The sequence below is a fragment of the Myotis yumanensis genome, unplaced genomic scaffold, assembly GCF_028538775.1.
Source record: "Myotis yumanensis isolate MYYU_CA2020_CCGP unplaced genomic scaffold, mMyoYum1.0.hap1 SCAF_1, whole genome shotgun sequence".
Classification (NCBI taxonomy): domain Eukaryota; kingdom Metazoa; phylum Chordata; class Mammalia; order Chiroptera; family Vespertilionidae; genus Myotis; species Myotis yumanensis.
In genome coordinates, this window is record NW_027223752.1 from 232,443,655 (window position 1) to 232,458,779 (window position 15,125).

The following is a 15,125-nucleotide window of genomic DNA, read 5'->3' on the forward strand; positions in this document are numbered from 1 at the left end:
TACCGTGGCGTCTAATATTACTCTTTTACATGGACTGAAATGTGTAGGCAGAACACTTTTCAGCATTGTAGCTGCTCACTCTGGGTGTGAGCAGTCCCTGTCTCAGTAGAGGATTGGTGGCTGGGAGACGTAGCATGTGCAGTAGTCCTTGCCCATAAACAGCACAGTGTCTCCAGGGCTGTGTTCTCGGTGGGTGGTGGACCCTGCAGCTTCCAGGTGAGCGTGGTTATATAAATGCAGTCAGACTTTTACATTTCAGGGGTTCACCAGAAGAACTTCTGATCTTTCCTAACCTTTGTCTTTTATTTGCTGCCTATTAGCATCTTGAATAATGATAAATTAAAGAAATGCAATGTAAAGCAATAAAGTGTTACTTTTATACAGCTCTGAATTGAGGCTGACAAGTTGTCAGGATTCCATGAATTTTCACCATCCATGCAGTTGGCAGACATTCACTGCCTGTCTGCTACGTGGCACATGTGAAAAGTGGTAACATGTGTTAGGACTCACAGGCTTACAAGAGAAGTAGACAGGTAGTTACAACACCGTCTGGCAATGCTGCAGTGAGCTTGGTGAGCAATGATCCACATGCTCAGGTGTCTTAAGTAACTTAGAGTTTTCTAATGTCAGACATTTTTGTACAACTTTCTTCTTAAGAAATGAGATCATGTTTTACATTTTATTTATTACCTGAGTGCCATGCATGTTCTAGGCATTTAATAACTTCCCGTTAATTTGTTTTGATTCATTGCTAGTTTTCAGGTATCTGTGAAAAATCAGAAACAGATATAAAATGAGATCTATGTCCACAAGTTATTTTCTTGTGGAAACCATAAAATCAGGTCCCTGATCCCCCCAACCTCAGCCTGATGTCAGACTCACTGAGACCCCTGCACTGCCCATCCGCAAGTGTAGCCCCAGCGCCAGTGTCTCACCCCGCCCTGCAGCTGCCCGGGTCCTCAGTTGCTTGTCAGTGTCCCTAACTTTCTTCTTGCCCAGTCCTGTTCTTACACCCTTCTTCAAGGTCTTAGGGGTTTATCTGTTTGCTGTTTTTTATCAAGTACTTGGTACTAAATTGACATTTTTATACATGTAAAGGTGTACAAATTACATCTGTATGACAGTTAAATAAATGATTGAGCTATATCTTTAAGTCACCATGATCAGAGAAGGGGAAATTGTTCCGTTGCCTTCAGCACATGTCCCTACTAGCTGTTACTGTCCCCCTGAGGCAGCTCTGGAATCAGAAGGGTTTATAATGATATAATGAGCCTGCTTACTTAGTCACCCACCAGTGGTCCCTGCTGGCTCTAGGCAGGGAGGTCGAGGCTCTGCTCACACCGGGTCCTCCCTGAAGTGCTTGGCACAGAGAAAGTGCAGAATCAGCATCTGTATGTGAATTATCTCTTCACTTGATAAAATATGGCTCCTTTGATAATTTATTGGATGCTAGTTTTGTCTCTATTATCATTTATTGAAAACTTACAGTTTTGCCCTGTGAATTTTGGATTTCTGTGATAGCCTATGATATTGGATTCTATTTATATTAAGTAGTTTAATTGTTTTTTTTTTTCCTATACTTTATAGATCATCTCTGGGTGTTATTTCCAGATGTCTGTATGGTGATTGCATCAGAAATTGCTGTGGATATTGTAAAACATGCCTTTATCACTAAGTTCAACGACATTACTGCAGATGTATGTATTTTCGAAAGCAATTTAGCATTTGATGTTCATTTCTACTTAATATTATACAGTTGTAAAAGAACAAGTTTAGGTTTATTGCATTTATGAAGATAATAGAAGAGTACTGCTACTATAAAGTTAGAATTATATTTTTAAGTTTCTAAAAATTATTACACAACTGAAAGTATAGTATTTCAGTATTAAATAATTCTGGTTCCACACTTTTGGGTGGAGGTGTGGATTGACTAGTAGTTGAGATCAAAATCATCATAAACTGTTAATCTGTCATTACCTGTTTACTTAAACTTTTAAAAATCACATTGTTTTTATTAAAACATTAGGCTTTCAAAACTCAATTTTATATCTTGCTCAGCATCTATTTTCTAACAAGGCATCATTATTATTAGATATAGAGTAATAATTTTTAAACTGTTTATTTAAAATTTCCAAATTATTATATATGTTATACTACTTAAAATAGCCACTATTCCCAAAACTCTAAACTCTCAGGACTATAATCAGTGAGTATTTATCTCTCCTTTTTTTAAATTTAATTCTTACCCAAGAATATGTTTCCTTCATTGATTTTAGAGAGAGGGGAAGGGACTGAGAGAGAGAGACAAATATCAATATGAGAAACATTGATCGGTTGCCTCCTGCATACACCCCAACCGGGCATTGAACCTGCAGCCTTTTGTTGTATAGGATGACGCTCCAACCAACTGAGCCACCCATCCCAGGGCTAGTATTTATCTCTCTTTCAAGAGAAACCTTTAAAAGGTTTGTGAACATAACATTTGGGGGACTTGAAGCTGTTTACTCTTGTTGTAGGAAAACAAATAGAGAAACACTACCCAGATGTCTGCTTGGCTATTAAGACCTTTTTACTGGTTAATTATTAAACATATTGATCTGCAAAGTATAAGTCTTCCCACTTTAGATATTTGCACTATATTACTTAATATTGCATTCTTATTTGTTTTTAGGTCTACAGTGAATATAGAGCCAGCCTTGCTTTTGACCTTGTTAGTAGTCGACAGAAAAATGTGAGTATTATATCAAAGACAGAATCTGAAATTAACTGACGGTGGTTTAATTTAGCTCGAAATATTGGTTAAGGGAAAGCTACATCAACTTAAACTTCTTACTTATTCCTGTTCTTGACAGTAAATTTTCACAAATTAATAAAAATAATACTAATACTTAACATACATAGGGTATGATTTTTGCAGCTTTGTAACAGTTATACAGCTTTGTATTTAAAACTTCTTATGAACATTTAAATATCCACATCATTTTGCTAACTTACATAATAGGTGCCAGGTGCCTTCTTCCGCGTAACTTCACCTGTTTAGAAAATGTGCTGGCGATGAGTGAATGGTACTTTATACATGTGCTTTAAGTCCCATGAACCCTTCTCCCCTCTCTGTCTAGGCGTACACGGATTACAGCGACTCCGTGGCACGGAGGATGGGGTTCATTCCTCTCCCACTAGCTGTTTTAGTAAGTCTGTACTTTCTTATTTTTTTAAATGATGCAATGACTATCATGATAGAATATTAATCAGTGGATTATCAATAACTTTGTTTCAAAAGGATGATATAAAAATGAAAGGTAAATGACTTGGAGGAAATTTTGTTATCCTTTTGGCATGTGAGTCATCCAATAGATAAGTGATATCAGGAACTGTTTTTACATAATGGCTTTTCTAAAATGAGAATACTCTGCTTATTCATTTGGCAAAGTTTTTTTTTATGGAAATACCTGGTGGTAGGCGTGGGTGTGGCAAGTATTACATATGTTGGTTGAAGTGTAAGTTAATCTAAGCGCCTCTAAAGGGGCAGTTTGACAGTTTAATGGAGTAATTCCAGTTCTAGGAATTTATTCTAAGGAAATAGCTGTAAAAGGCATATAATGACTTATAGGCAAAGTTACACATTATAGTGGCATTTATAGCAAAAACTTGGAAACAAATGAAGTAGATTAAATTATGAAATGTTCAAATGGAGAAATATTCTGTATTCATTTTCCAAAGTTTTTACAATGACATTTTCTAGTCTTATATTTAGGAATTATGTATATTTTAAATGATAGCACTGAAATTTACTAAACCCATGAAAAATGTCATCAAGTTTATATCTTAATGAATTGCTCAGCACAGCCTTGTGAATAGTTACTGGCCACGTCAGGCTCTAATAATGTTCGTTAAGAAGGTTGGCTGGCTGCACTCATACTTCATTATATTCCTTATTGGCTACCTGTTCTCACTTCAAAACAAAGGCAGCGAACTTTTTGCGAGGGGTCACCTGGAGTTCTCGCTTAATGCAGAGTCACGGAATCACCTAAGAGGTGGAGAGAGAAGCTGTAGGTCATACCAACATAGACCAGCTTGTCCAGTTGATGATCAATAGAGTTCATGTTATTTAAATTTCAGTACAGCTCTCCAGATAACCACATCCTAAATGTTTTCAATTATCTTGGTAGTTTATTATATAGTAATATAGCTTTCTTTTACTTGGGAAAATGAACTCCTAGAATTTTGGAAAAATGGAGGATTTTAAAGAGTAAAATAATTATTTGTTAAACGTTTAAAAGCTTGACAAAATAGAATATGAATTTCTCTACATTTGTCTTCTACAACTAGAAACATGATACATACAATGTGAGTATAAATCTAGTTAGCCAGACTGATTATTATCTAAAAATATTGGTTAGATGATTGTATTTGAATATGGCCCTGCTTTGCTAAATAATAACTATCTAGTAACTTATCTGCCAGAAAACTCTATTCATGATTCGTATGGGGTTTTTAATTTGGTATTTAAAGATTTTTTTTTCTTTAAATGAGTTTTTATGGTTGTTATACCAAAAGATGTAAGCTTATTGAATAGTTAACAAACCCTCTGGAAAGCTTGCGTTTTCGCAGGGGGTTGTGCAGTGGTCCAGTGGCCAGGGTTTGCAGGCTTCTCTCGCAGACCTCCAGCAGACGTTTCCGACGCTGAGGAACCTACCGAGGCCTTGGGATCAGTTCTTTAAGGCCCAAGAGAGGCAATGCTTACTTATAAACTTATTACCTTAGGTCCTTAAGTGAATTCATACCCCCAAAAAGTAAAAGAAATCATGTATGAAGGTCTCATGGAAATGAGGCTTTGGATGAATGTATCTTAAAGTTGCCTGATAATATACTAAATAAAAATGAAGTCCTTTAAGCCTTGAATGTGGTCATTGGCAAACCTTTCTTATCTATACTAATAAAAGGGTAATATGCTAATTAGACCAGACATCTTCCAGACAAAACCTGGTGGCGGGGACCGAGGCAGAGGCAGTTAGAGGTGATCAGGCTGGCAGGGGAGAGCAGTTAGGGACGATCAGGCCAGCAGGGGAGAGCAGTTAGGGGCAATCAGGCAGGCATGCACAGTCGTTAGAGGCGTTCAGGCAGGCAGAGGTGGTTAGGGGCGATCAGGCCGGCAGGAGAACAATTAGGGCAGTGGTTCTCAACCTTCCTAATGCTTCGACCCTTTAATAAAGTTCTTCATGTTGTGGTCACCCCCAACCATAAAATTATTTTCATTGCTACTTCATAACTGTAATTTTGCTACTGTTATGAATCGTAATGTAAATATCTGATATGCAGAACATATTTTCATTGTTACAAATTGAACATAATTAAAGCATAGTGATTAATCACAAAAACAATATGTAATTATATGTGTTTTCCGATGGTCTTAGGCAACCCCTGTGAATGGGTCATTCAACCCCCAAAGGGGTCATGACCCACAGGTTGAGAACCGCTGAATTAGGGGCATCAGGCAAGCAGGCAGAGTGGTTAGGGGTAATCAGGCAGGCAGGCAGAGTGGTTAGGGGCAATCAGGCAGGCAGGTAAGTGGTTAGGAGCCAGTGGTCCCGGATTGCAAGAGGGACATCCCCCAAGGGGTTCCAGATAGGAGAGGGTGCAGGCCAGGCTGAGGGACCCGCCCCCTGTGCACAAATTTTGTGCACTGGGCCTCTAGTAAAATAATAAAATCCTAGAGCCACGTTAGCTTCATCACAGCTGTTTGGACAGCAGGCCATTCCTCATTAGAGGAAATGATGAGGACTTCTTTGTCAGTTTCTCATAACAAAACTTTATAGAACATGTGACAATCCATCCCTCTGCGTCCTCCCAATTATTCTTTTACTGGCAGCATTTTAAAGATACGTTCAAAATGTATTTTATGATGTTTTTTTAAGGCACCCTAATAAACCCTTTTAGATGGTAATAACACTAACTAGATAAGGTCTGTTGTTCTCCCTGACTTTCCATTTCCATGTAGCAGTCCCCCCAGACCCTGATACAGTCTCCCTGCTATCTGAACGTAGAGCGTTTCTATGAAACCTCTCGTATGCCTAAATAGCGTAAACCAAAGAAGCAGGTGACATTAATTTACATGTTTATTTTGCTCACCGTGATGATCAAAATGCTTAATTATGTCCACTTCTACACTTAATGTAAACACCCTTCTGAGTTCTACTGCTACTAAGGGCACATCTTGCTAACAGATACACAAAAAAATGAAGATAAAGCCCAGATGCTCCCAGACACAGGGCTCAGCTGTGGTGGCCCGATGCCGAGATGCTGATGTAGTTCCCTGGAAGGGAGCTTGGCGGCCGCTCTTGCTGCTCAGGGTGTGAACTATGTCTATGTCAGCTCCCCGCATATCAAATGCTTTTTATAGTAAAAGCAAAAATTACCTTTGGATTTCTTTCGGTTAGTGAAAACAAGTACCAACGTGGTCTTTTGTAAAAGCAAAGTGGCGTAAAGTGGCCTTTTGAAAAGCGGAGAATGCCTGTATATGGGCACATTTTCCGCCAAAGCTATAATAGCTGAGTGTTTTGCAGTGACAGATCCCACCACATTGGCTCAGCAGGCTTCCCAGGATCAAGATCTTACTGCTTTATTTCTGTGAGATAAAAAAGAAAATGGGTGTTTAACCACAGCTATCCAAAAGAGACAGAAGTTGTTCAATCTTCTCATAATTGATTTTGCAGTAGTATTTAGTTCTTTTAAGGTTCCCTTTTCTCTCTGATCCCTGAGAGTCATTGAAGATTCTTAAAAAGAGTCAGAGGACAAAGAACAAAAAAAGCAAGAAAAATGGAAATGCCCACTCAATGGATCTAGCTGTGGCGGGGACACAAACAGCATGATGAATCCATGTGTATTTTCCAGAATAATTTTTCATGTTAAAAATTACCGGATTTGCTTCTCTATTAGGGCCAGGCAGACGTGTCATTTATGAACTAGGCACAGTGTCTGAATGGTTGGCATTAGCTATGGGCATCCTAGATTTGCCTGAACCACCTAAATCTACCACAAAAGGTTTCACAAGTTGCCATAGTTTGTTAGGAATCAACAGATCTAGAACTGCCTGCTTGGATTTAGACAGACTACAGGTGTGTGCCTAAAGTGTTAAAATCAGTATAGTTGACTTTACTTAAATATGAACTAATAACTCTTTGGTTGTGTGTTTTGTTTGTGTGTTTTTGTTGTTTTGGTCTGTTTCTGGCTAGCTCATCAGAGTTGTAACAAGCTCAATTAAAGTTCAAGGAATCCTGTCTTATGCCTGTGTCATACTCTTCTATTTTGGGTAAGATGAACTATTCTTGAATGTGTTTTTGGTTATACATTAAAGTATAAATGCAAGATGTAATCAAGTCAGACTACACCCATTCTAACTGTCCTGGGGCCCCATAACAGCTTGTACCTCCAATATGTTTGTGACTCAGTTAAGCTCTGGTTCAATTAAATCGCTGCTATTTGCTAGTAGTATTAATAGCACTTTAGATTTTATTTTAACCTTTAGTGAAATCATTTACTTAAAGCTCTTTATGCTTACAAGTTAAGTTTTACCCATATTTTATAAAATAAAATCTGCCATTGCATTCAAACATTTCTCTATATACGAAAACCTCTTTGAATTTCTACTGTGTTTGCCACGTTAATGGTATAGCATACTCGAGGCCTATGTCATAGAAACCTACAGAAGATGCAGAAATGTAGTTGCTCTGCCTGTGACTGGCTGAATTTTTATTTGCAAATTTGTTGGTCTCGCTTGGCTTACACTCTGGTTGGGGAAGAGAAATGATAAGAAAATAACAATATAAAGAGAAGTTTTTGTCTCCCTTAGTTTTCTCAAGAAGTGAATTTATGATAAAGCAGCTGAGCCCAGCTTTAGATTTACTTACCCAGAAAGAAAAAGGGACCCTCCTGCGCTGGCTTCAGTGGAGCACGAAGAGTTATGCTGCGAGTGTTGGTCTGGTAGACAGTCAGAACTGAGTATCTCGAAGAGAAAAGGGAGAGAGACCAAGCAGGACAGTAGTAACCTCAGCCCTAGATTCACTCAGAATCATCCCCTGGGCTGAGGTCTGCTTCCCAGAGACATCTGTGTTGTTCTGGTTTCCCACGTGCGTCTCCTACCTTGTCCCTGCCCGGTGCCTGGCACATGGCAGGTGCCCGGAAGCTCCTGCCACAGGAGCACAGCATCTCTCACTTGTCATTGTCTCAGGAGCATCATGAGTCAGGAACATGCTTCCAGACTGTTCTCACTGAGCTGTGGGGCAGCTCGCAGCTGCTCCCAGTGCTGGTCTAGGGACCAACTGAAAAGAACACAGGACCTGCCTTTGTGTCCTAAGTTCCAGTGGGAAAGTAGGCAACCACCAGAAAGACACATTGCTGTGAAGTGACCATTGGTAGCAAGTGTCAGGAAGAAAAGCATGGTAGTGTCCGGATGGAGAGCCACAGAGGTGGCTGCCCTGGAGAGAGCAGGGGCCTCTCTGTGCTGATGGATGGAGTAAGGGGAAGGCCATGCAGGCTCAGAGAGGGGACACAGGGCAGGCCTGATGCCAGGAGCACACGGGAGAGGACCCGGCAGCCCTGGCAGGGCCCGAACCTCAGCTCCACAGGAGGGAGAGCCCTGGAAGGTCCTGTGCAGAAGAAAGTGCCACTTCCCTTGGCTTCTTGCCAGGACCACCCTGGCTGCTGGGCAGAGAGGGGATGAGTGTGGTGACAGGAGGAGCATAAGCCGGCTGGGTCAGGAGGTAACTGTTACTGTTCTTTCAGGGCCGGTGGCCGTAGCTGGAATTGAGTGGGAGGATTTGTCAGGGGCATATTTTGCAAGTGGAGCTGGACAGGACTGGTGGAGGGATTGATGGGATGTGCGGTGTGAGGGGATGAGAAAGAATCAAATGTGAGTACAGAGTTTGGAGCCCAATCAATTAGGGCTATGGAATTGCCACTTTCTGTGATGGGGAAGCCTGTGACATATACATGTGGGGTTCGTTTTGTTTTGTGTTTGGAGGGTTAGGGCTGGAATCAAGAGTTCTGGTTCGGATTTCACAAGTTAGACGTTCCCCAGCTAGCTGGCCAAGGAGCTGTGAGGCCCGAGGTGGGAGCGTTGTCTCCTGGTGTGGAGTCCACAGGGGCCTGCTAAGCCCTGCCTCACGCTTGCCCCCCTGGCCTGTGACCTCCTGTCGTTGCCAGGTTTCATCTCAGACCTCAGAAACAGCGCCCACTTCCTCACTCCCTACCCAGGGCAGTGAGGTCCTGGGTGCTGGGCCATTTAGGACCTCCTAGGTGAGGAGACTCCAATAGGAAGAGGGTTCTTTTTGTTTTGGTTTGGTTTTGTTTTTTTCAGATTTTTTGCCAGATTTGTGTCAGGTACCTGAAAATATTATGTACCTTTGGTCTAGAAATCTGACTTCTGTAATTATAGCTGTCTAGGAACTTATTTTGAGGAAATACAGATTTAATGTAAGTGTTCTTAATCAGAAACTTTTTAATAGAAGAAAAATATTTAAAATAATCTAAATATCCAGAGACTAGGAGCTTTGAGGGGGCTTTGTTATATGATAACACATACAGCACAATTAGGTCCGTTAAAATACTAGTAGTGCCCCTGAAGAACATTAACTGATAGGGGAAAATATTTATCATACGCTATTTATGTGAAACAACAATGATGATAATGAAATAACAAGATTGGTTGACGTTTCTGTGTGCCTGGTGCTGCTCTGAGCACCTCATCAAAGGCGAGTGGACTGACAGGTTAGCAACTCAGGTCCACGCAGTTTCTAGGCCAGTGGTTCTCAACCTTCTGGCCCTTTAAATACAGTTCCTCATGTTGTGACCCAAACATAAAATTATTTTCGTTGTTACCTCATAACTGTAATGTTGCTACTGTTATGAATCGTAATGTAAATATCTGATATGCAGGATGGTCTTAGTCGACCCCTGTGAAAGGGTCGTTCAACCACCAAAGGGGTCGCGACCCACAGGTTGAGAACTGCTGGGGCAGTGGAGTCAGGTGTGAACTCAAACTCTTGGGCCCCAGGTCTGTGCTCTGACTCCAAACTCCAGCCCCTCCTGCTTCGTAGCCCCATTCCAAACAGCGGAAAAGTTCAAATAGATGTGTGCGCACAGCAGCATGGTGAACGGGATGCAACAGGTGTCCCAGGGATCATCGCTAGAGAGTGGAACTATACGTTATTTTATATATGTTTTTTGTTCATCTGTAGCTACTAAATGTATTTGTTTCGTAGTAAGAGAAAAATTAAATAATTTGGAAGGTGAAACTTCTAAGTGATATAGGAAGAAAATAAATGTTAAATAGTCAGAAGGTATAACTTTTAAATGATATGACTGCTTCTTACATGAGAAGTAGGCATTTATCCCAGATTCCCCCGTGATAGGGAAACCTGTGCGCGGCGCTAGGCCCTCGGTGTGGGATGTCTCAGACTCGGGCCTCTGACTCCCGGGTCCTCTGTTCACCTGGTGGTGGGTGGCACTCGCTGCGATTGAGATGAGTTCCAACAGTGGTCTCTTGTCTCTTTCTGCGTTTAGGTTGATATCCCTGAAAGTACTGAATAGCATTGTGCTGCTGGGAAAATCATGCCAATATGTGAAGGAAGCCAAAATGGAAGAGAAGCTGTTTGACCCTCCCCCCTCCAGCACTCCCTGCAAACCGTCCAGTAAACCACAGAGCAAGTGCAAACCCTCCCAAGGTAGGCGGGGTCTTCTCATGGCTTCTCTGCATCATCTTCCGGAGAGTTACTGTCTTCTCTCTCCCTGTAACAAATCACTGCCCTCCAACGTTCAGCAGTGCTTTCAGGGTTTGATTTCATATTATTAGTTGTTATTGCTAATGTTTCTGTTTAGATCTCATCACAGATCACCCCATGCAGTGCTCTGAGTTTTTAGATTCAGTGGATCATCAGTGAGCACCTGTAACGCAGGTTAACAAATAGTAATGGCGTGGCTTCTGCGTTCCATTATACATTACTAGTGCGCAGTGTGCAGATTCGTGCACGTTGAAAGGAAATTAATTAAAAGGTGGCCAGCGGGGCAGAACTGAGCAAGATGGGCCAGACACGCCCTGGAGCCAACCTCCCACAGTCCCTCCCGGGTGTCTGCAGAGTGAGGGGTCCCTCCGGCAGGTGGGGTCCCTTGGCCTGGCCTGCGGGATCGGGCCAAAACCGGCTCTCCAACATCCCCCGAGGGGTCCCGGAGTGTGAGAGGGCACTCTGCAAAGTTGCTGTCATACAGGGTGTGGAACGCAAACACAAGTGTGTAGTAAACCAGATTCGGGCTGACAGTGCCCCAGCAACAACATAACCCACAGCCGAAGGTAGAATCACGCAGCCCCGTGAGGAATTGGACTCCCTCCTCTCTGGTTTCGGGGTGCGTCACCTGAGAACTGCCACTGCCAAGTCACTACAGCTCAGCAGCTCCTGTGTTGAGTGTCTGCCCACTGATGGTCAGTGCATGTCATAGTGACTGGTTGGACAGTGGGAGGGACACTTAGCATATTAGCCTTTTATATATATGTACACTAGAGGCCCGGTGCACAACATTCGTGCACTGGAGGGTGTGGGGTTCCTCAGCCCGACCTGCACCCTCTCCAATCTGAGAGCCCTCAGGAGAGCCCTCTCCAATCGGGAGTTTCTGTCTGTCTTTGCAATCATATGAGTGAATTGTCTGAGACCCCAACTCAGTTTGGTTTGTTGCTCACAGAATAATAGTGGCATTTTTTTTTCTTTGCTTCATTGGTAGAGATTTCCTGGAAGTTTTAGGATATCTTCCCTTTAATTTTTCCTAGACACTCTGATTTTACTGATGTCTCTCACCTTTGCTTTCCCTCCATCCCCCACCCCAAAGGTAATTTGCTCCAGGCTCACTTTGCTCTAGTGTCTAGGAGATCCGTCTGCCACCAGACTACGATTCCCAGCATTCCTGGTGCTCCCCGCACTCTGGGCTTCCGCTTCCGGTCCTGGGGCTGCCACCAGAATTATTCCCAGAATTCCTGGTGCTACCCACGCTCTTGGTTTTCCCTTCCTGCTCTGTCTCCGTCCCATGACCTCCCACTCTGCCAAGACCTCCAAGCCGCCAGTTTTCCCTCTCTGCTCTTCATCTGGCGGATTGGGGAACCAAGTTCCCCAAGCTGCTCCATTACTCTGCCGGCTCTCCTGCTCTGCTCTCCACCCGGCAGCTTGTGGGGAGCGATTGAGGGAGCCAAGGCCCCCCAAGCTGCCGGCTCTCCCGCTTTGCTCTCCACCCGGTGCCTGTGTATGCAAATTAACCTGCCATCTTTGTCAGGTTAATTTGCATACTCACTCCTGATTGGCTGGTGAGCATAGCAGAGGGACGGTCAATTTACAGGTTTCTCTTTTATTATATAGGATAGATGGCTGCTTCTGCAATGTGCTGTTTGGTTATCATTACACTTTTGTTCAGTACCATGGTATTGGTATGCTCATCTTTAGTATATGTTTGGAGGAAATCCTTTTCTAACTAAAGCCCTGTTTTTCCACAGAAGAAACCCTGTCTGCCTCTGTCACCAACCAGCCTAGCCATCAGAAGGAAAATGTCATACCGTTACTTGTGACAAGTAATTCTGACCAGTTCCTGACAACTCCAGACGGTGAAGAGAAGGACATAACGCAGGAAAACTCTGAACTGAAGCACAGGTCCTCAAAGAAAGATCTGTTGGACATAGACAGGTTCACAATTTGCGGAAACCGAATTGACTGAGTTCTGCGGCTCCCTGTGCCGAGCGCCGAGGCCTGGGGCAGCCACAGTGCTGCCGGGGCGGACAGATGCGAAACGTGGCACTTATATATTTATTTAAAACTTAAATTATTAACAGAAAGCAAATCTGAGTAGCTTTCTTCCAGTAATGTGGCCTGGTTGAAGGTCAGGTCACGGAACAGCAGTGACCTCCAGCCTGGATGGCGTGGGGAGCCCCTCTCCCCCAAGAAGCAGCAGTCACTCCGGCCCGATGGGAACAAACTCGAATCACTTCAGCTTGGTCCGTCTGTGCTTCCAGAACATCTGCTCTGGCCGCCGGCCTCTGCAGTGTAAGGGGATCTACCTGGGAAACAGAAGCTTTCCCCACAACGTTACCTGCCCTGTCCCATACTAGTTTCACAGACAGTTTCAAACTGCTTCATCTGCCAAAGCATTTAAAGAAGTAATTACACTTAAGTCAAGATAAATATTCTCACCACAGAATAATCCTGGAAGATGTATCTGAATTAATCAGAATAAAAGGCTACCTTAAATAAGACATGATGAATAGTAGCATTTTATAGGGGAAAACAAGCCCGAAGCCATTTTGTCTATTTAAAAAATATTAATTAATGAAGGTTATGCATCACTGAGAAAATGTTTATAATTTTTCAGTTTACTCTTTAAAGCAAAATGTGAGCCGTGTATTGTTTAATTGCAGTGGATGAAATAGAAATTACCTTACAAAGACGTACTTTTTATACTGAAAAAAGCAGAGCAGGGTTAACTTTAATGTATAGATAACTGATTACACTTTAAAACTAATTGCTTCATCAATTGTTACAGTTAAAAGGATTTGGTGTTGAATCGGCTAAAGAATTGTACTCAATTCAAAGGTGTCAACCTGTAACTGAGATTTTTAAGTGACAATTTTAAAGTAAATAAGTGGATTGAGCAGCCGTCTTGCTCAGGCTTATAAAGTGCATTAGCCTTTCTGTCTGGAGTGCCTGTGCCTGTGCCTGGGCTGGCCTGTGTCCTGTGGGAGCGTCTGTGTGGGGATGGCACTGCCTGGTGTGCCTGCGCTGGGGGAGGAAGCCAGTGAGGGGTGTGGGTAGCTGACTGGGAGTGGGGACGAGTTTGTGTGTAGATATTGGGAACAGCAACCAAAAGGTGCTTTTTGGTTGGTTGAGGTCAAGATTCCATGTCTGCTTGCTTATTAGTTTGTGGCCTGCCTCATAAGACAAGCTGTTTCCCACTACATTTTAGCTTGAGAACCCTTCCTGCATCTTTATAGAAATTCTGCAGCCTCCAATTTCAGATCGTCCAGATGTCACTGTTCTTTCCTTTGACCTTTTCATTCTGAAGTTCGGCTCCTGTGCTGCTATTTGAGGCACATGACGTGCAGAGGTAAATTTTAGGGGGTTTGTTTCCTGGGTGAAACGTAAAGCTAGCTTGAATGCTTTGGCTTTTCATGTGACATACAAGTGAATTTTAATGTTTTGCGTTAAGTGAAGAAATCTGAAGGTTAATGTTCACGTGGGATAAAAGGAAACTGTACAGAAATGCTTTTGTGAGACCGCGAAGTACTTCGCGTTAAAAATGAAAAGACTTTTAAGTTGCTTTGTGTGTTTCAATGAAGCACCATTTTAGAATTACTTTTTGTTCTCATCTTCTCTTCTCCACCAAAAAGAACAATGTCCACAATGAATAGGAATAGTTTTGGGGAAAACTTTGCCAAACAGAGCCCTAATCAGAGCAAGAATATGACAGGGTTGTATCTTTCACTTCAGCTCGAATTATTCTGTGACTGTGCTGTCAATTCCGCAAGATTTTAATTTCCTTTGCAGGATATATCGGGTGTTCGGAATGATGTTCATTTCTTCTGTCAAAATGGCATTCAGTACTAATTTTATAAGTGCATCTTGTGTGAAACTCAATAAATTCAATTTTGTAATCTTTTTTAAAAAGGTCACTGAATTTATTTTCATGATGTTTACTGTTATATTTGGTAGAGTGAATTTCCCATTCTGTGAGAATTTATTTCTAATTTACAAGTGGCAGGACTAATTTGAATTATTCTTTTGGTCATAATGGTGGCAAAAAGTTTGAATTTGTCTTTAGAAAACAAAAGGCTGAGTCTCGATCATAGACCGTTTAATATCTGTCAGTACATGAAGGGACCTGCATTTTACAAGTGTTTTGAATGTCACACTATGCTTTTCACATCTGGGAGTTAAGACAGGACTTTGGGCCAGTGTGGCTCAGTGGTTGAGCATCAACCGATGAACCAGGAAGTCATGGTTCCAGTAGGGGGCGTTGCAGGAGGCAGCTGATCAATGATCATTTCTCATCATTGATGTTTCTATCTCTCCCTCACCCTTCCTCTCTGAAATCAATAAAAA

At 42.3% G+C, this 15,125-nt stretch overlaps 1 protein-coding gene across 1 annotated transcript in view; it reads left to right on the forward strand.

Moving 5' to 3' along the window:
* Window positions 1–14,690, forward strand: part of TAPT1 (transmembrane anterior posterior transformation 1) — a 57,900-nt gene extending 43,210 nt beyond the window's left edge. Inside the window, exons 9-14 of the mRNA XM_070399023.1 lie at window positions 1,588–1,697; window positions 2,672–2,731; window positions 3,120–3,188; window positions 7,233–7,309; window positions 10,561–10,721; window positions 12,530–14,690. Coding sequence (XP_070255124.1) covers window positions 1,588–1,697; window positions 2,672–2,731; window positions 3,120–3,188; window positions 7,233–7,309; window positions 10,561–10,721; window positions 12,530–12,747 — 695 coding nt within the window. The 3' untranslated portion in view covers window positions 12,748–14,690. The remainder of the gene's footprint in view (window positions 1–1,587; window positions 1,698–2,671; window positions 2,732–3,119; window positions 3,189–7,232; window positions 7,310–10,560; window positions 10,722–12,529) is intronic.
* Window positions 14,691–15,125: the final 435 nt, after the last annotated feature.